This window comes from Seriola aureovittata, chromosome 11 (genome assembly GCF_021018895.1).
Source record: "Seriola aureovittata isolate HTS-2021-v1 ecotype China chromosome 11, ASM2101889v1, whole genome shotgun sequence".
Taxonomy (NCBI): domain Eukaryota; kingdom Metazoa; phylum Chordata; class Actinopteri; order Carangiformes; family Carangidae; genus Seriola; species Seriola aureovittata.
In genome coordinates, this window is record NC_079374.1 from 27,308,783 (window position 1) to 27,336,253 (window position 27,471).

Genomic DNA, 27,471 nt, shown 5'->3' on the forward strand with positions numbered 1-27,471 from the left:
GATCCCGAGTAAGAGCAGTGTGCGAGATATTCTTCTTTTCAAATATAAAGAGAATTCAATTAAACTAAATTTACTGTATCTGCCTTTATAATATAATAATGCCTTAATATTTTTTTTTCAAGCAGCTCCTCTATGTGCATCTAAATCTAACACTCTGAAAATCGTAATTTCATGCAGGCTGTTACCGACTGGCTCTAGGCCGGCAACAAAAAGGAAAATTGCTAAATTGCCAGCACCACTAAGTAGGAAACCTCCCTAAAGGGCTTTAAGTGTTGATGACCACTGGTCTTATAATGCAAGTCATCTACAATGTGACAATGTTGAAATTATTTAGTTGTTTAGGTTTTTATTATTATTTAAAAATTACACCGATTTTCATGTTCTTTTTATTTTTAAAATCCTATTAACGTGAACATCTGGAATTTAAAAAATATCTGTATATTCATACATTTGGTTGGTGTCAGATTATTTATTAGGGGAGAACAGGGATAGTTGTAACATGAGGAATCACCTGACTATCTCTATACCTGCTCAATTCAGTCCTTACTCCATATGTGACGAAGTAGCTCAATGTGACAGACACAGACAGTGTTTTTTTTCATTCATGTTTGTAACAGCACTGTCTGTCGGTAGTGAAACTCTTCAAACTTATGTCATGTTTATCGTGTGTCTATGTAGTGTTGAATAAAAAGCTTTCAATATCAAGTTTTTGTCATAATCCTTATGTTATACAGTTACATTTCACCCCAGGATATGTTACAACTCAATTGGACTATGAGGTGAATTGTAACATTTCACTGCTGGTGTTTGAGACTAAAACACAGACATGTTCTATAACACCTCCACCGTTTAACAGCAGACACACGCAACTAGTTTCTATCACATTTTGAACACACTGCAGTGAAAGATACAGACAGAAATGTCAAAACTGTTAACTACCATCCCTGGTCTCCCTAGGTGATGAACACTGATTGGAGGGGCCCTTGGCTATTTGTTTGCCCAGGGGCCCAGTGGACTCTGGAATGGCCACTGAATATGAGCTTCCTGCATCAATAATCCAAAAAAACACATGATAAAACTGTCAATGGTTTCTTCTCTGTGACGGATAAATGCAGCGGTACTCATCTTCCTCATGCAGATGTTAATTGTCTCCAGTTGTTTTCCTCCAGCTCCATTATCAGACCGGAGGTAGGGCCGCCGGAGCCACCGCCCACAGGACCGTCCCGGCCAATGAGAAGCGGGCTGAGCGACGACCACTGATAGGAGCGGAGCCGCACTTCACCTCCGTCTCCTTCCCTCAATGGAAAAAGGTTTTCCTCCTTGAGTGTGACCGAGCCGATCCGCCAATGGGACAATAATCCTGAGAGACAACAAACAGAGAGCGAAGAGACTTTCTGCAGCGCCTCGGGACCTGAGCCGCTCTGACAGCTGGAACCTCTCTGCTCAAGTAAGTGCTTTGATTTGAGCTGCAGCCGGAGCGCGGTCAGGGATCAGCCCGGCTTCTGAAGGAGAGTCTCAGTGGACAATGGTCCAATAGAAATCTCTTCTAAAATCATTGTGTTCAAACACCCGCAGCACCAGTGCAGGCAGGGGGGGGGGGGCTGCTCTGTGTGACCCATTTTGACCTCCTCACCAGCTCCATCACATCCACACCGAGCTCTCAACATGAATAAATCATTCAGTGGCAGCAACAAAATCCAACACAGCCCATCTATATTTCTTTCTTTCTTTCTTTCTTTCTTTCTTTCTTTCTTTCTTTCTTTCTTTCTTTCTTTCTTTGCAGAAAAGAACCTCAAAGGATTTGAAGCTTTTATTTAATAACTGATTTTTGTGATGAAGCCTCACAGACAAAGAGGGATCCTGCTCATGAATCACAGTCTCTCTGAATGTGTTTACTTGTATTCAATGATTATAATGCGAGAGCATCAGTGTTGATCTGCTCTGTCTCTGAATGTTTCCATGAAGCTTCAGTTTCACGTTTGGACAATTTTCGAGTGCTTGAACACGGTGTCTGTGTGTGTGTGTGTGTGTGTGTGTGTGTGTGTGTGTGTGTGTGTGTGTGTGTGTGTGTGTGTGTGTGTGTGTGATAATGAGTAGCAGGCGGATCATCGCCTCACCTGGTATAACGTGTGTCATGAGGCCATATAGAAGATGTTTTGGGGGTGGGTGCCATCAGAGGCGACACCTCCACACTACGGCGGCTTTGTTTTGCAGGCTCAGTCTTTCTATCAGTGTTCGTGTATTTGTGTGGGAGCAGTGTGTGTGTGTGTGTGTGTGTGTGTGTGTGTGTGTGAGTGTGTCACTTAGTGTCCTGCTGCCCTGCATGGAGCTCCTGTCTCTCTGCCCTCTGTCACTGCAGCTCAGTGTGTGGATGAGGGCTGAGGATCAGAGTCCAGTCCTGAAACACGGCGTCACATTCATGAACTTGTTCTTTGATCATTTGGATCCTGCTGGAGAGGAAAACTGCGTCCGTTTCAGACAGCTGTAGTGAAGCTTGAAGTGAGTGATCCTGTTGGTGTCAGGACATAGGCTCACACATATCATCTGTGTTAGTGTCTTGAATGTTTGAGACAGGCTGGAGCCAATCACAGAGAGGCGGGGTACCAGTAGTCTATCACAGGGCTGACATATGGACCATTCACACACACATTCACACCTATACAGACAGTTCAGAGTCACCAGTTAACCTGCGTGTGTGTGGACTGTGGGAGGAAGCTGACGCACCTGGAGAGAACCCTCACAGGTACAGGGAGATCCGAAAATCACTACACTGATGGAATTAAACATTAAGCTGAAAAGCAATTCTGAAACTGCATGTGATGTTTTAAAGGTCACTTCATGAAAACTATGAGGTGATGTAGTAAATTAGTAACAGCATCATTAAGTTATAATATTCTACATGATATTATATCTATATATAACTATATATTAGTTATATTATAAACAATCAGCCACCTTTAAATGGACTTGGTTGCATTTTTCTTTTCACACTCAGTTTGTAAATTTACCATTGACCTGATATCAGTTCATGTTTGTTGCCTTCAGGCTCAGACTGAATTATATTATTACTAATGATAAAGATATTTTTGTCCCTGTAAATGCTGGATGATCAAAGTGGTGTCATACTGTTTTCATCTGATTATTACTGAATTTACCAAATCAAAAATATATCAGTGAAAGTTTTTCAACACACGTGAATCATTTTATCTCTTATAACAACCTTTCTTAGTTCACACTTTGTTTTGTCTTAAACTGATTTTTTCATTACAGATAAATAGATGCCTAAATAAAAAGTCATTAATATTCATTAAATGCACCACAAATAATATTGAAAATAAATACAGATATTTATTCATTAATAAAATGTGATGAACTGATAGTTTTAATTTTCTTAATTTATTTAGCTTTGTATTAATTCCCCTACTTATTTACTTTCCCATTTGAATTTTTATTTTATTTATTTATTTGTTTATTATTTATTTATCTATCCATTTATTATTTTTGCATTTGTGTTTTCCCCCTACTTATTTCCCACCAACTTATTTATTTCTGTATTTTCTTTTTTACATGCATTTCTGCTTCATTATGCAAATGAGGGGAAAATAATAAATGGATAGAGAAATAGATTGTAAATAAATCAATAAACAAATAAATAACTGAAATGTTAATTTAAGTGAGAAAGTAAATAAGTAGGGGAATTAATACAAAGCTAAATAAATAAAGAAGTACATTAAAACAGAAATGAGTTTATTACTTACTTTTTTATATTAATATTATGTTTGGTCAATTTAATGGCATTTTAATTTATTTATTGAGTCATTTCTTTATTTATATTTGATTTGAGCAGCTTCAGTCCTCCATATCGCAAAACGTTTACTGTAACAATAGATGATGCGTGTGTGTGTGTGTGTGTGTGTGTGTGTGTGTTGCCAGCCTCAGACCTCACTTCTGAACCTTGTGTCTTGTGTGAAGAGGCTGTAATTTGCTGTGAAGTGAAGTTCTCTGTGTCTCTGTTCGATCAGCATCACAATAAAGTTTCAAAATGGAGACTATGAACAGCTCTGCTGTGGCTCCAGGTCCGGGTCCAGCTAGCCCCCACTGCGGGGCCCCATCCAGCTGATGGGCGTTCTTTAAGGATTAATTCAGATGAAGCTGTGTACCCTGTGTACTGGATCAGGACTGTAACACCTGCAGGCTTTACTGTGTGACTTACTGCTGTATTTTGTTTGTGGTTAAAAAGCAAAGCAAGAAGAAACTTAGAACCAAACCAAGACATTTTTAATTCATTTCTAGTTGTCTCGTGTTTTCTGGTATGTGAAGCTGGCTGTAGGTCACTATGGTAACCTGCTCTGGAGCAGGTTCATTTCAGAGGATCAACAGCCTGCCTACTGACCAATCAGATCACTAGAAACACATAGTCATTATTCAGAGAGGATCGAGTTTACTATAGAGACATTAGTAATACAGAGTATAGAAACACTGCACCATGATAGAAACAGGACTTCACCAGGTCTCTATCAGTTCAACTATTCAATGGGGATTTTATTTAAATTTAATTTTGAATGCGCCATAAACGTAATCCTCCTCTGTTGTATTGTGGAGGCAGAAATCTACATCTTTATTTGTATGAATATCTGTTTATCTCACCATCATTTACATCCAGTCCCTGCTGCTTGTGGCTCTGTGAGGCTGATGGCTCTGTGTATAAATTGTGTTAGTGTAGCAGTAGTGATGGATGGGGCCTGGGAGCCACCAGCCCTGCTGTGTGATGGATGAAGGCTGGAGCTCTGACACTGACAGGGCTGAGAAATGGGCCGTGGCCTGTTAGGGAAACTGTTCACACTCATTAGAGCAGACACTTTCCATTATGGAGCCTTGTGATGGGGGAAACCCACATCTGTGGCTGCCCGCTGTGGGAGGGGCTGCTCCCAGGTGTGTGATGAAAAGGTGATGAAGGCCATTTTCCTCAGTCAGTGCAGGAGCACATGATGCCTGTGATATTCAGACTGTGCTGGTTTCAAGACTATTATACATGCTGACACCCCCTCCTCATTAGCTCTGACCTCTGTGTGTCAGAGCTGATTCTCATCTGAACACTCTGTAGACTGATGTGGAAGTCTACATTGGGTCTGTGTTTGAGTACAGTTAGTTTAATGTCAGAGACGTGGTTAACATGGAGGAGTCCAGTTATTTACTTGAGCTGTGCAGTAATAACAGAGTTAGAGGTGGGAGCTGAACCCTGCTCCTGAAATTCATTATCAGTAACCCAAAGAGGTCTGGAACCTGAACTCTGGTCCACACATCACAGATCAACTTTAGTTAAAACATTTTCATCATGTGAGTTGTAATGTAGTTCAGTTGCATGTTTGTCAATGGTCAGGATCATGTCATTTGTTTTTGCTCCAGAAGCAACAACCTGCAGGAGCTCAGGACAGTTGGAGTGTCTTCAAAGCAGCAGGTGTGTATCAGTGTGAGTGAGCAGACAGAGGGTGAAGCAATCGGTCAAAGACTAAAACACAAAATAACTTTGTCAGTCAGCTATACATGATGATCATGCTTTTGAGCGACCAGATGTGTGTGTGTCCGTCCTTCGAGCAGATCCAGCTGCTGGCGGAGGTGTGCAGTCCAGAGAGTCATTGACGTTCTGAAATAAAGTGGAATTTAGCAGTTTCTGTTTCCTCTTGAAACTGCATGGCACACAGCAAAATGAACCGGTTCCAGCAGCCAACTACATCTACAGCAGATGGACAGGACTTGGTTATCTTCAATAAACTGGGTCCAGTGGTAATGTAAGGAAACAGGTGCTGTGTTCTGCAGAGCAGAGAGAGGTCACTGTGAGCCGTGGCTCAATGAAGATTACATCACAGGTCACCAGGTTACCCAGAGTGCTAATTATACAGTGACAATCAGTGGGGTCAACTATTTCTCCAGGGTGAAAGGGAGCTCAGTTGTTGGGCACACATGGATTTTAATGTTGTTCAATGACCCAACCGGTAAAACCCCTGAATTCCTGAGTGAAAACAATGATGGACACAGCCACACAAAGACTACTAACAGGAAGTAACAAACTCCTGAAACACGCTATCTGCTAGCTAACTTTTGTTAGGTAAACTGTAACTTAAGGCAAAAGTTAGAAACTCGCTAACATTAACATTCATCCATAGATACTTGACACAAGTCACTGATGGAGTGAAGCAGAAATGCTACAGTCCACTTCCAGAAGATCCTTTCACAAGATTCTTTCAGACATGAACATGGGAAATATATTGTAATATTTACAATTACAGGTAAGAGGATTATATAAATGTTTCAACAGGTCAGACATGACTCTGTTGTTGTACTCATGAATTACTGCTTCAGAAAAGTACATTAGACTCAATATATCAGGAGGTAACATGGAGGAAGTGTGGCGTAAAGAAAACATGTTCCTGTCAGCTGTGAAACGTGTCACTGATCCCTCTGGTTCACGGAGGACGCTTGACAGAGAGAAACAGATTCTGATGCAGCGTCACGTGTTTCCTCTGTGACAGCCTTGTCACCACTGAGATGTTTAATGGCTCATGACAGTTTGAGGGTCACTGATTGGTGGCTGAGGTGAGCTGTTCCAAACCAGTCCAAATGAGTCTAACCCTGACCCTGACACCAGATACATGGGGGGTAATTCGGGGTTCAGTATCTTCTGTACCATGCTGTACTACAACAGTTTAAATCAGCTGGCTGCTGCCAGGCTACTGTCAGGAAACATGTTCATAGTTTTTTGTTCTGAGCATTTGCTTTAATGGGAGCAAATAACAAAGTGAAAGAGACTGACACAGAGCAGTAGTAGCATCCAGAGTGCTAAGCTCCAATAATACTTAACCATGAGGGTCATGTGACAGAAATGTGGTCATCACCTCAATGCATCATTTCACGCTCTCTTCATGCCACTGTGATCACATACTGGAGGTTGTGTCAGCAGCCACTTTATATTGTATATGTTGTTTCTGTGTGAATACTCGTCAGACATATACATCTGTATCTATATCTACACCATGTCTGACTGTTGATTCATTTATTCACAAAGTAGCAGCAACACATCATCACGTCACTGAACCCAGTCTTTCACAATATATTTGCACAATTCATCTATAATAGTGAAAATATTGTAAAGTATATCACGTGTATAGCTTTTGATTTAATTTATTCAAATCTGTTATCTGTTGTCTGACGCCTCAGCCTGTTTCAGCACAAAGTACAAAAACAACTAAACAACAAAAATGACCCCCACCTCCATGGATCATCATTTATGTGTTAGGTTGTTATCGGTGTATATAAATGTAGGACTGTGGATCCTGTTGGCAGGATGTTGGTCTGGTTCATGTGCAGTGATGGACAGTAGCACAAGCCACTGAGTGAATGTGATGTATGAGAGAAGCACAGATGACTGTATGTGATGTGTCCACACAGCAGGACACATGCTCGTCCATGTCCCACAGTCTGGACCCTGCTGCCAGCCGTCTGCTGCTCTGCTCTCATGTCAGGCCTGAAAGCTTCATTTACACAATCTCTTATAACATTTAGTTCTCATACCGAGCTTTTTCTTGCTCTTAGTTCACATGTTTGAGATTGTGTTGACCCACAGACATGGGAGGAAAGATAAAAACCTTTCAGAGGCTCTGAGGAAAATTTTGAGTTATATTTTTCTTCAAATGTTCACATGTAGATGAAATCCGATTGTACTTCATAACTTTTTTCGTATGATGACAGAAGGTAAAATACTCTCTATCTCTGTCTGTGTCCTTCCTCAGTGTTAAAATCCTGACATGGATTAACATGTGTGTAGTGACCTCCTCTGTGTTAGCATTCAGACGAGGCCTCAGCCTCCGAGAGTCAGGAGTCTCTGGAGACTTCTGCTTTGAAGTTTTGCACTTTACAACATGTGTAATTCATGTCTGAGTCAAACCAGTAGAGGTTGTAGTAGGAACATGGAAAAGATGAGTGTGTGTTTCTAACACACAGGTCTGCCTTAGTGTTTCCGAGGAGTAAATGTCTTAAGATGTATTTTATATTACCACTCAGTCACACTGAATGTTTCTAACTAAAAGTTTTCTCCTAAATCCTCTTCACAAAGCTTTTACTAACAGCTTTTACTAGCAACTCTGTTGCTATGGCTGACGTCAATTCTCATGGACGAGCTTGTTTACAAGAACCACAGTGATTGGTTGATGAAAGACCGGTGTGTGCTAGTGAAAACACACTCGCAACATCCTGCAGTAATAATAAAATAAACACTGAGAAATAAACAAATACAAACGAAATAATAAGGGATTATGTGCTGTTTACAAAAGTAGTGCATTCTCCAAAATGCATCTGTATGATAAATTAAATCAAATTTATTTATAAAGCACATTCAAGAACAGCAAACAGCTGACCAAAGTGCTGTACAACACCAGGAAAACACAAACAACACAGAAACAACAACATCAACAGACAATAACAACAGCATGACAGAACAAGCAAGCAGACTGAAACTAGGGAGACAACTGATCTTGGCTCGAATGTTTATGGGTATAAAAATGTTTTGAGCTATGATTTGAAAGAGTGGATGGATGGAGCAGATCTGATGGATATGGGCAAGCTATTTCAAAGTGTGGGGGCTATGACTGAGAACGCCTGATCACCTCTGTGTTTAAGGTTAGTACGAGGGACAGTGAGGGGGCCCATGACAGATGATCTGAGGGGCCTGGCTGTAGTGTAGGGGTTAAAAGGTCTGTGATTGAGGGGGGAGCTCATCCATTGAGGGCCTTAAAAACAAACAATAGAACCTTGAAATCAATTCTAAAGTGAGTTGGGAGCCAATGGAGAGGCCAGGATAGGGGTCATGTGATCCCTCCAACTGGAACCAGTCAGAAGCTGAGCTGCAGCACTCAGGACCAGTTGCAGGCGAGACAAGGACAACTAAAAGAGACTACCTAACTAACCTATTAGCCACCTGTGTGAGAAGCCATGCCTTACATGGATATCCACTGTCCTCCACCAGGTGACATCCAGCTGGAATATGATCCTTTCATCAGGTCACTCTCTATTCAGATCCATGAATCCCGTGTAGCTCCTGGACACTGTACAACAACGTCTACAGCTGTACAGGCAGCATCCAACAAATACCTCCTCGTCCTCTGATGGTGCAATCGTTTTTACATCTATCTCTGGCACCGTTCACAGCGGGTAGACCGACCATGAAGCTGCTTTATTTCTCTTTAGTTGTTGAACATCTAAAGGAAATGGTATTGTTCTATGATGTCGGGTCGGAGCGCATTTGCTGTTGGTGAGTAGATCGGCCTACAGATGGCTGGTAGATCTCCAAGTTGTCTGCATTGTAAAGTTGCGTTTTCACTGTTGCCAAGTAACGCATCGTTGCCAAACACTTAATTTCTGCACTGAGGTTGTTTCAGTTGGTAGGAGATGTTATTGCATCCCTCACAAACTCCACAGTGACCATTATTCTCTCCTGATTGAGTCGTTTCTTTTAAGTGATTCAGCATCATTTAAGGTTTCCAAAACACTGCGATGTAGAATGACGGCATCTCTTTAAGATTGGTCTTCGTGCGTGAGTCCTATCAACTGGCACAGGACTGACACACCCATTATTTTTAGGAGTTCCTCCAAAATTAGCAAGTTAGGAGCTACTTTTAGTCTTAAGATGGAGGAGGATCTGACAGAATTGCTGGTGGAACAGACCAAAAGCACTCTGAGAGGGCAGCTCTGGGAGTTTGAACTGGAAGATTTCGATGATGCTGATGCCAGGCCTCTTCTAACGCTGGTGTGGGAGGTGAACACCAGCATGAAGATGAGAGACATTGGATTTGAAGCCATGAATCTGCTCAACTCTCCAGAGGCCATGCCTCCATGTTTCCAGCATCCGCAGATTCTTAAAGGGGCTGAGGATTACACCAGGATCCTGACAGAGCAGCAGCAGGAGGCGCCCAGCAACAAGCTGCCTGGCCCACGGGACGTGGTGATCCATGTGTTTTCCAGAGTCCTGCAGGACTTCCAGGTCCCTCCTCAAAGCACCTACTTAAATATTCCCTCCCACCGGCTCAGTGACATGGCTGTCAGCATTACGAATGCTGTTCTGGACCAGGTCTCCGCTGCTTTGTCCACTATGCTCCAACAAATCAGCTTCTCCCCCCCAACCAGGGACTAACCTGGTCCTGTCTATCAGCACCAAGGTGAGACAGGCTCACGCTGACGATGTCAGACCCCCCCCCCCCCCCCCCCCCCCGGATCAACGTGCTGTCATCACTGCAGTGCAGGATGATGCGACCACCAGCCAGGGTGACACAGAACAGCAGAAAGAGGTGGAGAAAACCTTCAACGCCACAAGAGAGGTGAAGAAAAGGAGTCGAATCCGACGTGTCTATGCCTGGCTTCAAAGAACAGTCCAGCATGCTCGAGGAAGAACACACTGACATTCATTCTGGTTGTCTATACTTTAGATTTTTTGTTTTAACAAACAATTTCCATTGTTTGTTTCATTATTTCATTCATTATTTAATTATTTAGTTATAGTATAATTATTATTTTATTCATTATTTCATTTTTTTGTCATTCATTATTTCATTATTATTTCGTTATTATTTTATTCATTATTTCATTAATTGTTTCATAAGTATTTCATATATTTTTTCATTATTATTTCATTCATTATTTCATTAAAATATTATTATTTTATTAATTATTTCATTAGTATTTAATTGATTGTTTCACTATTATTTCATTAATTATTTCAATATTATTTCGTTATTATTAAATGTATTATTTAATTAATGGTTTCATTAGTGTTTTATTAATTACTTCATTATTATTTTATTCGTTATTTTATTCATTTTTTTATTTATTATTTCATTGTTATTTCATTATTATTTCATTATTATTTCATTTTTATTTCATTATTATTTCATTCATTATTTCATTGTTATTTCATTCATTATTTCATTGTTATTTCATTTATTACATCATTTATTATTTCCAAACATATGAATAATAAATTTGTTGTTTCATTGCAAAAAGGTTTGATATTATTGTTGCATGAGTTCGTGTAGAATGAAGAAAGTAAATCCACCAACAAGGCTCAGAGTTTCTGCTAATGGATAACAGGAGATATGGAGGATAAAGTGTCCACTACAGTAAAAAACAAATACATTCTGTTTTATGATGTATTTATATCAGAGCAGATGACTCTTTTAACGAATAAACTTTTTAAAACTTTTATCATATGGTCTGGAAAATAGAAAATATTCAACTCATTAATATATACTTACCTCCATATACACTGTTGCCCATAAAGTTGTAATAATTTTGTTTTCAGACACAGTCCTCTGTTTATTCCTATTTAAATGCATCAGTAATCACTTTGGAAGAGATTGACTACTAAAGTTTTGAGAAGATATACACTTTATCTGTCAAGAATAAATCACATTGCCACAATCATTTCATGTAAAGAGGTAAAAAATATTTTATTCCAACTTTATGAGCAACAGTTTATATATAGTGAAAAAGTACATAATACAGTATATGCATATATATATACATATGTATATACAGCTTAATTCTAATAAAACGTAGACTAATATTACATAAGCCAAAAACAAACAAAATGCCTGTATTCACAAAGTATTTTATCTTAGCACTAAGAGTACTCCTTGAACTAAAAGTTTTCTAAATCCTCTTCACAAAGATGCTGAGAACAACTTTTACTAGGGAAAAGTGAAAAGTCCTGAGCTAAGAGTGCGACTCTGCTGCTATGGCTGACGTCAATTCTCATGGATGAGGTCATTTACAAGAACAACAGTGATTGGTTGATGAAAGACTGTCTGTGCCAGTGAAAACACATGCTTAACAAATAAACAAATACAAATAAATAATAACGGATTAGCCGCTGTTTACAAAAGTAGTGCATTTTCCAAAATGCATCTGTATGATAAGGTTTGTGTTGACCTGGGAGAATTCAATTTTAATAAAGAAACTTACATTCAATTCTCTCAACGGAAAAAAAATATCTGATGATAATAGCATCAGGGGCAGTTTGGGGGTCAGTGATTTGCTCAAGGGTACTTTGACAGGAGGGTATACTCACTAGAGCACTGGATGTGGATTAATCCGCTGCTGAAAATAGTTCCAACAGATGCTCTGTTTCCTCCTGTCTGAGTGACGTTTGACAAAAACCTTTTATGAAATTCATTTTAATTTTACTTTTAAGTGAATCTACAGTTTCTAAAAGTTTGGGCACCTGGAGTCAAATTTCATGTTTAGTTGATTGTTGAAGTGAAAGGAAGAAAATCCACATTAGAAATAAACCTTCTTCTTCTTCTTCTTCTTCTTCTTCTTCTTTTTGCTTCTTATTTCATGAACTTAAAAATAATAAAAAAATTAAATGTGGTTTTATGAACCAGATAAAGTAAACAACACTTTTCCATGTTGCTATGGATACTGGCTGTAGTGATGGTTGCCTTCAGTATGGCTTGGCATCATGTCAGAACCGTATGGAGACAACATGGACTGAGTGTGTCCACACATTGTCCTGGTCTGCCTCAGATCAGTGAGGAGGCTGGGCCTTCGGCTGCGGTTGTCAGACTTACTTTCTGTCCTCAGCCTTGAATCTGTCTGAGAACATGCTAATTGGATTTGTTAACAGACAAAAGATGTGCGTCCTGTGTGGATTTCTGGAGCTTTTCAATGCAGCCTGAATGTTGGCCACATAATCTGAAGTGATCTGAGTGTATCACAGTTGCTGTAATCTGTGTTCAGTGAACTGTCTCCTCTACTGCAGATACACCAGACTGATGTGAGCCTGATAAACACACTGTGATGGATCAGACGACGTCCGCTCTACATTGTCATTCTAAAACTGTTATTTTAGCTCTGTATCAGAAATAATTTACTACTTAAATACATGCGCCCTTAATCATCACATTTCGGTCTTGTTTTTATAAATCATCTGAGTCTAGTGTCACATGCATCGAATCTATTGGGACATAACTAGTTTTCTTTGTCTAGAAAAAGTAGGTGATGAGGTTATAAAGGTTCTGTAAATGATCGTCACTGCCACTGGCTGTCACACTAGACCACCGGCATCTCAGACAACAAAAATGCTTCATCGGTCACACCTCCCCCTCCGCTCTCGTCACTGTCTCAGTCAGCAAGGTGTTATGAAGCTCAGTGAAATAATATATATGTAATAAACACAACAAGAAGCTCAACTGAATAAAATGACCCTGTGAACATGAGAGCCAACCATAAACAATCCAGCTACAACCATTAGCACACGCTAGCATTGCTGCAATATGCTCCAAAGCAATGCTGACAGTTAGCCAGCTAGCGATAGCAATATTTACCAAACACATAAATAATAAGGATAACAGCAGGTTAGCTTATGTTATCATGTCTGCTGTAGCTGTCACTAATGAAAACAGACATGTAACATTATGAACCACCAAGTTACTGACACATGGAGGAGAAGAAAAGACTGAGTCCAGCTGGACCCTTTAGTAGCTCGCAGGGTTCTTCTCTCAGTAAACCCAGACCAGTATCAGCACCACGGTAGGACTAAGACAGAAATTCAGCCTTGGACTGATCCACTGATGGAGCCGGTAAAAACTTAAAAACTTTATGGGTGTTTTGACGGTCCACTGGCCTACCAGGATTTGAGCTGGTAGTCCTCATGTCCAGTCCTCCTGTGCTCTGCTCTCATCTCTTCCTTTGCTTTAGATGTTCTCAGATGAAAACAAGGTTTCTTGTTCCTTGGAGGAAATTCTGGAAGGTCACTCTGACCTGAACGCTGCACTGTGACATCTGACCTGTGGGCAGAGCCTGTGTGTTTATAAAGGTGGGGAGAACCAACGGTTTAACAGGAGGGACTCATATGCACTAACATGCACATATACATGCACTAACATGAAACATAGAACGGAGAAATTCAGATTACAACACACACACACACAGAGGGTGTGACTTTGTCCTCTGCTCAGGACACCATAACTCCACTATGTCTTTATATAGAAAATAGTTGTTTGCTGCTGTATTATTGTTTAAAAGCACGTTTGCAGATTTTTATTTTATGACAAATAACCCCTTCTGATGGAAATCAAGTGTTTGACCTTGTTAATATCCATATACTTATATAAGACATGATTAGTGAAATAATCAACACCATGACTGAGTGTTTCCACCTTGAACTGCAGTGAACCAATGAGAGTCTCATAGACACAGATTCAGACAGCCAGGGTTTCATACATCACAAACCTAAGGAACCAATCCTGTCAACTTGTGGGAACGGGGGCAGGGCGAAATACACCCAAAACCATGTAAGTACAGAGAGAGAGTTAGCATTAGCACAACCACTAACACTGTGTCAGCCGCTGCCAGTTACAAGCTAACAAACAACATAACCAAATAAAAGATGCTAACTACGCTAACTGTTCTGATACGTCTGCTGGTCTCAACAGACTCCTCATCTGAGTCTGGGTCTGACTGAGGCTCAAACATGTGGCTGAGTCTCTCTGATGTTTCCTCCTCTAACCATCTTGATGCTCTCTGCTCTTTCACCTGTCCACCTGGAGCAAGCAGGCGGTGGGCGGGGCTAAAGGCCTAATCCAGGTTTCTCAATCAGGAAGTAAGAGGAGATGAGCTTCACACCCATGTGTGAAAACCATGTTAAACTAAATATGAATCATAACAGAGGATTTTTAAGGAGTTAAAAAAAATGGAGAGGAACCTTAAATATACACACAGCTCCATTGCTTCACATCGTGTCAAACAAATACCAACCTTAACTGACTAAGGTCAGATCACTCAGGGTTGACAACGTGACTGGTCAGTGAGCACAGTCCCAGCACACACCTGTCAGACACCGACATGGACCAAAGAAACTTTATAGATTTTTTTCATGACCCACCAGTCCATTGTGCTGTAGATCCCTTTTTTTTTTTTTGATAAATTACCATCAGTCTACACTCGATAACTCTCTATGACAAAGTGAAAACATGTTTAGAAATCTCTGTAAATTCCAGTGTTGGCTGTTTGCTTCAAGTCATTGTGGAGCTGAAAGGTGAACCTGGACTCTGTATCAGGTTTTCTTCTGTATTTGGCTGCATTCATCCTACCCTCAGTTTTGAGCAGTCCCCCCATCCCTGCTGCTGAGAAACCCCCCTATAGCATGATACTGACCCCCAATACTTCACTGTAGGGATGTTATTATCCAGGCCACTCTGTCAGTCCATCACTCAGCTCTGTATATGTACTTTGTGCCCTGATCCTAGAGTGAACACACTGGAGACCTCAGATAAAGATCTTAGGTAGGAAACACGATGCAGCGGGGTCAGAGTCCAGCATGGCTGCAGACTGACCTGCTGCTTTATGCACAGGTCAGAAGGTAGTGTGTTACAAGAGACTGTGACTCTGCAGCCTGTGGCTCTGTGGCTGTTCTTGTGACTGATCACTTTTCACCACCACAGGATACTGGCATCAACTTTCGTGACACGATGTTAGCTCTGACCTGCAGTGTGTTGTATTGAGACGAGGCAGAAAAGCCTGAAGAGAGCAGAAGCTAAAGAAAAAGTCAGAGGGCACAAGCTTCGTCTTCTTTCCAGCTTTGTTATAAACTAATAGACACAGCTGTTTCAGGAGCTTCTTTCAACACATTCTCTCAGATAACAAGTTGAATTCATGAGTATTACATGAACCCTTCTTAAGCACACTGTGTTTCCAGGTGTTGGGGTGTATAAAAAAGCCAACAGTGTCTCCAGAGGGCTTCACTTGAATCAGCGTTGGTCTGAAGACACAGGTTTGAAAAGTAAAGAATGTGATGGTGTATAAATGATATTTCTCAAAAATATGACATCCTTCATAAAAAAAACTAGATCAAATAAATTATGTTAGATAAATATATCCTTTACGTAAAATGAAGAACGAATAATCTACAGCTGCCAGTTACTAATGTAAACTGTTCCAGTGCAGGGTCAGTAAAGAAGCCGGGCTGAACACGTCACTTCAATGTCGAGTCGGCATAGTCCAGTCTTCTTGTGTTGTTGCCATGCTCTGACCTGTGCAGCTCCCAGTAAACTACAGCCAGTTTGAGGACCTTTGCAGCTGTAGCCATCTTCCAGGTCCTTCATAATGATCCATAGTATCCTGCCTCATGTCTCTACCATAGACTGTAAATAAAGATGGACTGAGCCTCTTTGAGGTCACCCACAGGTTTCTGAAGGCCGATTTTGAAGCTCAGAGTGAGCTGCTCCACCGTCACCATCTTGGCAGTGCCTGACTCCGCCCCTAACTCCCAAAAATGGGCAAAGAGGAGGGGCATGTGTGGAGCTGGAGTTGTCACTCAAGAGGCCACCCCCCATTTATATATACCCCCACCTCCATCCCCTGTACAGTCTGTCGTGAAGGAGGAAATTAGCTTCAGAGACCAAAACTGTTTTTGTACCAGGCTGTAAACATGTTTATCTCTGCTGTAAAGTTGGACATTTTAACATGGGAGTTTATGGGGATTGACTCAGGACATGGGGACATTCTTTTCTCATACTTGAGCTTTCTCATAGCTCCTGTGTCCTAACGGCCTTCGGCCTGTCAGACCTGTGGAGCTGTGTGGATGCTGGATGTTTTTAAATAAATATCTATATGGAGCTATACAGTGCTCTGATCCAGTCAGGGAGTTCCAGAGATGAATGGGTGGCTGACTGTGTGTGTGAGACAGAGTATGAACCTGTGTGGAGTCTTTGTGAGCTGCTCATTGACTCAGCTCATTGATAATGAGCCCGTCCAGTTTTCAGCAGGGCCTTCAATGCATCTGTCTGTGCTGGAGAAAAGTGCACAAAGGGCCGGAGTCAAGTGCATGTGACAAATGTTCAGATGGCTCCATTTGTTTTCTTCCATGTCAAAGCAGTGTGTTGTCTATAGGACAGGCTTTCCCATGTATCCTGGCTGTTGAATAAGCCAGTGTTCACAGAGGACCCGGTCTGGCCTGACTTTACCTGCAGGGTGATGGATGAACCTGGTCCCAGTCACTGCTCTGTTGGCTGGAGTAAACAAGGATGAAGCCTCCTCCCATCTTCCCATGGGAACCTCCTCAATCTTTAATTTATCCTCAAATTATTATGTCAACAGATAATAGAGGCTAACACTGATGAAACACAACCAACAGTAACTGTGCTGCCGCTGCCCCCACCTCCACCCCACCCACCATCCGCTGTTCTGCCTCTGACTGTCAAATAAAAGCAAAAACTGACAAAGAAGAATCTTAATGTACCTGTGAGTTAGCTGTCAATATCCAAAAGGACAATAAAGTTAGTGCCAGGGTGGGGGTCTGATGGCACGACTACACAGAGAGCGTGTCAGCCATGTTTTTCAGTCATCTGTGTTTGATATAACAGATTTACTGCTCTTTTAATCAACCCACCATCTACAAAGGTTGTGTACTGGGTCATGTTTTACTGGTTCTGATATGTCTTTTAAAATGACAGTGATTGTGTGTTGGGCTCTGAGCACTGCTAAAACGCAGTTGACCTATTGTCCCTACTGTATCTGAACGTCTCATGTATGACTGATGGAGAACTCATGGCGTCCTGCCCACGCTACGCCTGACCGCTGTTTTCATTGGTAAAATGACATCACGGGTCACCAGGTAACCAACGGCACACTGTAAATACTGAGCTCAGTTGGAGCTCAGGTTGGAATCTGATAAGTGGAGTATTGTGGGAATCAATGAGTCAGTGTGGAGGCATGTGATGCCCCTACATTGGCTTTATGCTGCACTCGTACACTGTCAGCAGGTCACAAGGAACAGGAACAGATGGTGACTGCACCGCTAACGTTTTATCACACTTGATCAACAGCCTAAATGATCTGTGTTTATTGTGTCACACTAGCTTTGTATAGCTTTAGTTCAGTGAATGGACTGAATTAGACTTAAAGTTGGATTGTATTATAGTTGTATTTATTTTAGTTTAGTTTATTTGGATGTGACTGTGAGTGACGGAGGCTCTGCAGCTTGTTCTTTCCAGTGTTCTTAAGCACTGGGTGATATAAACATACCTAAAAACAACGTTGAAAGACAAACAAAATGTGAACAAAGGTGGTTGTGTGACTGGAAACACAACGACACCCTCTTAAAATAATGGCATAAGTCATTTTTTCAGGGAACACAAAAAACTTAACAAAATATTGAATATATAACATTTATTAATGATTTCACTCAAAAAGGTCATTACAACAGATGACTGTTGACATACTAATAACAGTGTATGCCAATTATGTAACACAAGAGCAATAAATGACTTAGGCAAATTTTTGAACATGCCTTTGTGACTTAGGCAAAATAACCTTTAACTCTGTCAACAATAAAGCTCAACTAACAAAGCAAGTAAGAATTATGCTGAGGAGACATGCACATTTCCTCACTCCTCCCTCTAGCCCCACTTTTCTGGAATCTCTACTGATTAATGTGGCAAATTGTCTAAGAAGTGATGACACTCCACTGGCATCACATGTTTCGTTGACTGGAAGTCCTGGAACTTTCTCTTCTTAATTGGCAGAGCACACGGAAACATTCTTATCCATGATATTGGTTCATTTGGCATCGCTACCCTCTGTGGCAATGCTTCCCACGCAGAGTCCTCTTAGAAGGACAGCTTGAACTGGATCCTGCCTTCACTGCTGAACTGAAGAGCCCGCAACTCATGCACAGTTGGATCTCCAGCTCTTTTGCCTGGTCTGATGCTACTGAAGTAAGATCCACTCATTTTCAGAAACGCATCATGCTTGAGCACCTTCACATGGTAAGGTGATGGCTTGATTCTTGCAGTCTGAAGTATGACGACGTAGTCTCTCGGGGTGAAGATATCTGCAACTATTTTGCGTTCAAGGGTACAATGCATGCTATCACACTCCATTTGTGTGTGCCCTGCAACAAGGTATTTCTGTATTATTAGTACCCCATATTTCCTTGCAAGCTCAGAGAATGCATTTGACACACACATATTGTGGTTCTGATAACCACAGCCATCACTCCACGTGATGATCTCCTTGAGTTCTGGATGGTTTTGGATCACACCTTCAAAATGGCAGTATTGAAGGTGGGCAAATACCTCACTACTCAGGTTGCCCTTCGTTTCATCCCAAATGTAGCAGTACCCTTCCTTTGATCTCAGGTTGAAGAAGGTAAAGTTATGGACCTGCAGTTTTGTTTCGTAATATAGGCTGCTGGCTTGAGTTCTTGGACACAGCAGCACAGCTTGCAAGTCCATTGACTGACCAAACTGACTTCTCATCATTTGCAGAATTCTTGTCACGGGACTTCTCTTGCCTGTCTTCATCTTTCTGGATGATATGTGCATCATATTCAGCCTTACCTATATTTCTGTGCTTGAATGAAACACAAACATCACACTGATCTTTTCGTGGAATGAATACAGAATAGTTCTCTTCGTGGAACACATCTGTAAAATGTCGTATCCCAACGGCCCTCAATCCAGCAGTTGCAGCTGCCTGTTGATATTCCCGATGTAGTTGGGAGATGGTTGTGCTTGGGTGAAGGAACTTCATGTTCAGGGGCAGAGGACTCATCACAAGGAGGTGTATAGTCTGGATCGATGACGACATCATCACCATTATCATCATCACTGTCATCATCATATATGTCCTCTTCAAGGTGTGTCAGCTTGACATCTTCAACAACTTTATCAGGAGTGTTTAAGGTATTGTCTGCACCTTCAGTAACAGAGTCTTGGTCTGTAATATGCTGCTCCATCTCTTCAACAACAGTCTCGTCAGTTTCAGTAAATGAGGCCTGATTAGTGTCAGCATTGTCAAGTGCATCTCCTACCAAAAAGATGTAGCTACTTTGCTAACAAAAATGCTGACTAAAAGACTGAATTAAAATACTAAATAACTGCAAAATTTAAAGCGTAGCCTAATTTGTAGTAATCCTCATCACTTACCAGTAGGGGATGAGCCCTGAATGATCGAAATAACTTCAGTGGCTGAGTACCGTTTCATTTTTTTTGAAGCAGTCGCCATTTTGAAAAGCTTGTAAAATTGCCTAAATCACATTGTCCTTTGAGTTAGGCAAAAATAATACGGCCTAAGTCACACTTTTGACATAGGCCATTATACAACAGGGGTAGAATTGCATGTTCCCCTCAACTGAGGATTCAGGCGATTTTACCAGAGGTGGCCAGCTTCATGAGGGGGTGATTTAGGCAGAAAATGACTTAGGCCATTATTTTAGGAAGGTGACGACAAGTTACATGAAACATTAAATCCTGATTCTTCCATTTCTGTGTAGGAATACAAGTCCAGACTCCAGAGTGGTCCAGGTCTTTCAGTTTGATCCATCAATGACAACTGCAGAAACAAGCAGTTCTTGTAGGTTTCCTTCACACAATTGAGAAATATAAACCACAACAATAACAGAGCAGGTCCTGTGTCACCCTGTGTTCATACTGTGCCTTTAATGATGAATATAAGTGGAGCTCAGATGATGGAAACGCTCATCACTACTACTCTACTGATGTTTTCAGACATTTGAAAACTTGAATTGTTAGTTCTTTGCTGTGGTCAAAGTGGGATTTAAACACAGGAATAAAAGGATATTGCTATATTTATGAGCATTGGTTATTGATAAGGGCAGTAACAGGGAGGAAGAACAGTTAAATAATGTGTTAATCATGAGCAACAACAGAGACAGTACTGGTTACCATGTTTGTTAAAACACCAGAGCAACGACCAGATACACCACAGATCAATATCAGATCAATATCAGATCAATATCAGATCAATATCCAAACTAGAAATCACCACAGACTATTGGAAATTAAATAACGCAGTTTTTGTTTTATTTCAAGACCATTAACCTAGAGATCTCTGTGTTTTACAGGTGTGTGGTTGATCTTGACCAATCAGAGAGCTGCATGAGGGAAACCAGGAAGCAGCCATGGAGCCCTGGTCTGCAGTGGCCTGGGTCCTGCTGCTGACCATCATGGTGGATCTTCTGAAGAGCACCAACACCAGAGACTTCACTGAACAAGATATTGTATCCCTCCACCCCTCCAGTGAGTGTCCTCTTCACACTGACTGTGTGTTTCAGCCCACGGCAGTGTTACACACATCAGTGTCAGTCAGTCAGAGCTGATTAAAGGCTGAAGAGCTGCTCCTCTCATAACTGGTTATTGTAACATTAGTTATTGTCTCTCTTCATTTATTGATCAGTTATTGTTGCCCTGTATTGATTAAGATGCTGTTAAGCCTACAGGTGTCTGTTCCACTCATTAGTTGGATTGTGTTCTGTTTTATAAACTGTTGGGACTTTTCTTTATAAGCCATCATCACTGTGGAAAAAAACTTTAGACACTGAAGAGTTCTTCATTTTCCTACAACACAGCAGTATGTGGAGTTAACATGAGATGTTCAGTGGCAGTTAAAGGAAGTAAAAAACAAACAATAATCATAATAAAGATGGACCAGTTTGATATCTGGCTGAAGGCCAGATTTACCTCAGTCTTACTGGAGATGTGTATCATTCTATTCTGGTGTATCGTGTTGTATTGTGGTGTATTGTGGTCCAATCACACACATGTACCCAGCTTGGGTAGAGAGTTGTTGCCCTGGCTCACACACACACACTTGTAACACTTGTTAGTCTGTAGTAAGGAGCTGTGGTGAGATATGCTGGGAGTTGAGGGAAGGGACTGTGGTCTTGCAGGCGTTATGGATGAAGTGTTGTCTGACCTGTTGACCTCCCGCTGTCACATGGGAGGAGGTGGGGTACAGAGGAGGGGCCAATCAGAGGTCTGGTCTCGAGCCAAATGGGGAAACAAACATGCAGCCTTTAGATCCCAGCAGATGGTCAACAAGGACGCTCTCCTCCCTGGTCTTCTTCTTTGAGCACGTTCTCCTCCTGCTTCAGTTCTTCCTCTTCCTCTTCCTCTACCTCCACCTCGGCCTCTACCTCTGGCACGGCCTCCACCTCTTCCTCTTCCTCTACCTCCTTCTCCTCCGCCATAGATTCCCCCTCTCACCCTCACTCTTCTTCTTCTGACTCTTTCCATTTTGGTTGAAGACAGGTGAACTCAAGTGCTGCATTTTTATAGTGCTTAAACCTGATTGGTGTGTCTACAATTAAGCAATTATGTGTTTGCGCACCTGATGGTTGTGTTTTACCAACTGGCTCACAGGTGTGGTAATTTAACAGTCAGTGTTTTGGAATTGCAAGGAAGTGACATCATGATATACTTCTGTGTCTAATGTATACAAGTGTGTTTAGTGTTTTTCAAATCACTGTGTGTATTGTTTTGCAAAAAGAGGCTGACATTGTGCTTATATTGGTGCAAATCTGGGCCAATGTTTTGTTCCATGAGTGTAAGGTTTTGATAATTGTGTAATACTTTTGATTTTAGTGTTTATGCAATCGAAAAAATCTGTAATGGTTTGATTTGGTCTTTTCACAGGTACTCCATTTCCTGGTGGATTCAAGTGCTTCACCTGTGAAGATGCACAAGACAACTTTGAGTGCAACCGTTGGGCTCCAGATGTGTACTGTCCTCGTGGTGAGACCACATTAGACGTGAAATCACACGCTGTATATCACTGATATAACCTGTAGCGTACTGTGGCTAATGTTAGCAAACTTGTAGATGCTGCTGTAACTAACTTCACTGACTTTGTCCTCTCTAGTTCATTAAAACCCTGAGACATTTTAGATTGTATATGGCTGATACGACCCAGTTCACCCACCCTCTCAGTATATAAAGCAGGAAATTACCAGTGCTGTTGTTATCTTCATCTTGTGCTTGAATTTTTCCATGTGTTTCAGAAGCTAAATACTGTTACACTCGCCACACAGTAGACGTGGAGGGTGACAGCGTGTCAGTGACAAAGCGCTGTGTGGCTCCAGAGGCATGTCTCTCCACAGGATGCACTGACATGGACCATGAAGGAATAAAGGTGGGGAGCAAATCATTTACTGATTACTTATTAGTTAGCAGGGTCAGAATAACCTAGAAACATCAGGATGTTTAAGTTTAGAGAAACATTGAATACACACACACATCATCTTGTTTCAAACCTTCACTTGATTCAGCTTCATGATAGAAAGGGAATAACACAAAGTTATAATGTAGATTATAATATGACGTAACGCTCGTAAATATAAATGTAAATGTAAATATAAGTATAAGTATAAAGGTAAATCTAGTGTAAATGTAAATATAGATGTAATCCTAGTGATTTTGATAGAGTCCCTAATAAAAGGTCAGCTGCTCCAATCAATGGAGCCATGCCTACATGCTACTTGAGCATGTTAGCACTGTGTTGAGACGTTTGTCTTCCTGTCCAGGTGTGCACAGCCTGCTGTGAGGGAAATATCTGTAACTTACCGGTGCCATGGAACGAAACAGACGCCATCTTCTCCATCACCTCACCTCTCAGCAGCACTGCTGGACATCCACCCACACTGACCTTTTCAATCATCATCACTTCCTTCATCATCTCAAGTGCTGTTTAAAAAGTGGAGTCAAAGTCAAGGTCATCTAGGTGTACTGACGGGACCAGGTGAACCTGTCAGTGGACCACATGACTTCTGGTTGGACTCTTATATGAGGCAGTTTAGTCTAAATTTGACAGAAAATAAATAAATTCATCAAAAACTCAATAGGTTGTACATGTATAGAGAATGTGGCCCCTGCATCAGTTATCACATAAAGAATAATGGTTTTGTTCTTATTTAGAATGATGTTTAATTTTCCCATCATACATTATGTTTCTGTACAGTCGGCCAACCAGCAGGGCAACAGTTAGTAACATTGATGTACCATTGTTACACAAAAGTAAAATTTGTAGGAAACAATAGTTATAAGCTCATCAAAAGTTTCAAAGGGCTGGACTCAAGGTTCTGCATGTATGTTTGTGCTGTTTCTACGACAACGTTAAACACCTTAAAGGGAAGTGTGCAGATGACAGTACTGATATGGCTGATCAGGCATGTTCAATATTAACAGTAGTCTACCAGCAGGCTCACTGAGAGTTATCCTCCAGCTGTTTTACCTCCGTCAGCTCAGCACGCTCATCATCCCAGTAGCAGCTGTTTTACTCACTGACCTGTCGATGATGATCATTTGGAGTTTGCTGATGTGTAAATGTAAAAAGCTCATGTCCCCGTTTTTAAAGTTTGTAATTAAAAACAGAGGTCTAGTGTTACACGTGTTTTGGTCAACAGAGGGGGCTGGGTGCTAACTAAAGCAGATTCAGAAGTGAAGCTAAGACCATCAAAATAGACTTATCCAATCAGATTTGTTGTTGTTGTCTCCAGGCAGAGAAAAGGTTAGCTGGCTCACTCATTGGTTAGGAGTTCATAACCAGGCAGTAAACTAACAAAAACAAGCATACCCAAAGCCCCCAGCCAGAACTTAAAAGAAATGCTTTTAGGTTGGAAGAATTGAAGAAGAAGAAGTTGCCCGGCTTTCTGCAATGGACTTCACGCCACAATATTCATAACCTTTTATGAAAAATGCTTTTAAAGCTTGTAATCTGTGGACCCTTGCGAATTAAAGGAATATAAATAACTGAGAAATAGATACACAATAGGACTTCATGACTGCTTCAAAGGTAGGAAGTCGTCATTTGATTAGACAACCTCCACAATAAATACATGACTGTACCCCTTTTGTATTTCATAGGTAAAATTTTTAACGGTATATATTGAACACCATCTGGTCACCTAAGTAAAGAGGCTTCATCTTGTTTAAATATTCAATAATATTGTATGTCTTTGGATGCATGTACATATATATAGTATTTATTTTTATATCAAGTGTTGTGAGAAAAGTGAGTGTGTGAGTTTGATGATTCAAAATGTCTATGTCATGATGAACCAACCATGAATTGATTTGTTTTTAGGTTCTTGTTGAATCATGTGGTGGAAGAGTTTGTAAAGAAGAGTAGAAATTCCAGTGATACTTCAGAACACAGATTACACAAAACACAAACATGGGACAATCCACTGTTTTAATGGAAATGAAATACTCTCACACACCACACAACCAGAATATCCTTTGAAAACTCTGTCATTGTGATGTGGCTATAAAACATTATGTATGTGCAGGTCCTTGTCCACTGTCATATTTCAGTGTACATAGACCCCTGAGGCCATTTACAAGTGATCAGCTGCAGCATCACTGTGTGCCATGATCCAGCACTCTGCAGCCAGAGTTCAGCTTTGACCTTGTTGTGAAACCTTTAAAGGGGGAGTGAGTGAGACTGAGGCTGTAGTCGAAAAAGTCTTTTTTTCTTAGGAAGGTTGAAAGTGAGTGAAATGAGCTGAAGTATCTGAGCAGCAGCCATGATCAGAGCCGGTCCACTTCTCTAAATGATAAGGAAAGAAGCTTCAATGCTTCCTATCTTATCTCCTTTAGCATAGGAAACACTGGACCTTCCTCTATGGAATGAAAGGAGAAATGCCGTCCCGCAATTCTTTGCTGCAGCAACATTTAAAGGAACACACCATTGTAGTTTCACCACGGCAGACCCACATAAATGTAGAAACATCAGAGCAGCTGTTTTATGTTTGTGACTTGATCCAGAACTGATGGAAATCCTTGTTTGATCGACTGAAGCCCAAATCCATAAATATAGATTTATTCTCTTGAAATCAGTCAGGAGTCATGAAGAACAAACAGATTGAATTTATAGTTAATAATAACATGGTCATAACAAAATACTATAGTCTATACATGTTGTTGTTTCACTACATCCCCTCCCATTGTGGAATGCATAAGGAACAATGGCTTCTGTGTATGAAAATGTCAAAAGTGTTTATGTCAGGAAAATATGTACTTATATCTGAATATAATTTATTCTGATCTCTTGTTCAGTTCCATATTTTCATTGAAATATTATTTTAATGGCTCAACTTTCTCTACATGTATATTTCTTTATATTTATCTTATTTCAACATTTCAGTCCTGTTTGTTTTGTGTTTGGAAACTTATCATCTATGTGTTATAAATAAAGTTAGTTAGAGAAAAAAAATCATAGTGGAAGTGCAGTCAGTACTTTTGAACTCTCCTTCACATCTTTCCTTGACCTAATGACATTTTCCATCAAGGTCGAGGAGAAGTGGTTAGAGAGGAGATTATTTGGACTTTTCGACTGCAGCCTGATATAACTCTGACTCTTTGTTGGTGCTGACAGAAACCTGCGCTACACTGTCTCTGTAGTAACCATGGTTGAGACTGTCACAGGGCTGAAGGGTCTGGTGTGGACAGATTACTTGTTGATGACAGTGACTTCAGTCTGTCACTATGAAACTGTAGCTCTGATGTGACGGAACAGCTCTGAGAGTCAGTCGTTTAACATTCTCTGCCTTAACACCAGACGATGCAAATGCTGACAGAAGATATAGTAGGAGCTTTACCTGGGTTATGGCTGGGGTTAACTCCAACCTGGTCTGGTTTGTCCAGATGATGATGATGCCTGATGTTTTTTTACTGAGTGTTTTACTGTGTTTTCTAAGAAGCTTCCTTTACTACATGTACCAAGGCTGTTAAAGAGAATCATGTTTCCATTGTGACTGAAGTCTGATCAATATGTTTTGAGGTTGCACTGTCTTTCCGACAATGCAATGAAACAACATGTACACAGGAAGTAGTAGTAACATGAAGTGAAGCTGATGTATGTAGATCCCACTTCCTATGTTTAGTCACCTCTGACATGTCTCTCATCCATCTCTCAGTGACAAGATGCTGTGTTAGCATGTGCAGTGTACTGGAGGCTGTAGAGTCTCTTACTTCTTGTCTTTTGTATTTTAGAAGTTTTTGATCTTGTGTCAGATAACATTGTTCAGGCTTTTGTTTTAACTCAATTACAAGTGAAACTCAAACTGTTGCATGCCAGTTTTGTGCCAACTTGTGTTACATTTGTTGATGCGCCACTTGTATGTAAATATACATTTATACATGTCTGTAGAGGTGTGAAATCTTAACCTTTCATGTTACAGATGATTTCTCAATGTGAACATTAACAGAAATCATTCACTTCATGAAAGAGTCACCAGCAGTTCATGTGGTGTCGTTACAGTGTTTGTGAGTATGGAGCCAATAAAGGTGCATGTGTAGTGACTGGAGATGTCTGAGTGGTTCATCTGAACACTGTCACAGGACAATAAGACACTGTACAGTACAATAAAATACAATATGACAAAGTAAAGAACAACACAGTACACTACGCCAAACTACAATACAACACAGTTCAATACAACAAAATACAATGCAACACAGTACAATACAGCACAGTAAAATAGAGAAAAGTACAATATGACAAAGTAATGTACAACACAGTACAATATACTACAAAACAATACAACACAGTACAACACAGTATTATAGAGCACAGTACAATAGAACAAAGTGCAATATGATGCAGCACAATACAACATAGTAC

General features: G+C 40.7%; 1 protein-coding gene across 1 annotated transcript; it reads left to right on the forward strand.

Moving 5' to 3' along the window:
• The first annotated feature begins 1,291 nt into the window (after positions 1 to 1,291).
• Positions 1,292 to 27,150, forward strand: lypd6 (LY6/PLAUR domain containing 6). The gene is made up of 5 exons (XM_056388610.1): positions 1,292 to 1,447; positions 20,915 to 21,089; positions 22,485 to 22,583; positions 22,850 to 22,980; positions 23,372 to 27,150. Exons 2-5 carry the CDS (start codon positions 20,972 to 20,974, stop codon positions 23,537 to 23,539), a joined length of 516 nt encoding a protein of 171 aa, XP_056244585.1. The 5' UTR covers positions 1,292 to 1,447; positions 20,915 to 20,971; the 3' UTR covers positions 23,540 to 27,150.
• The last annotated feature ends 321 nt before the right edge of the window (positions 27,151 to 27,471 follow it).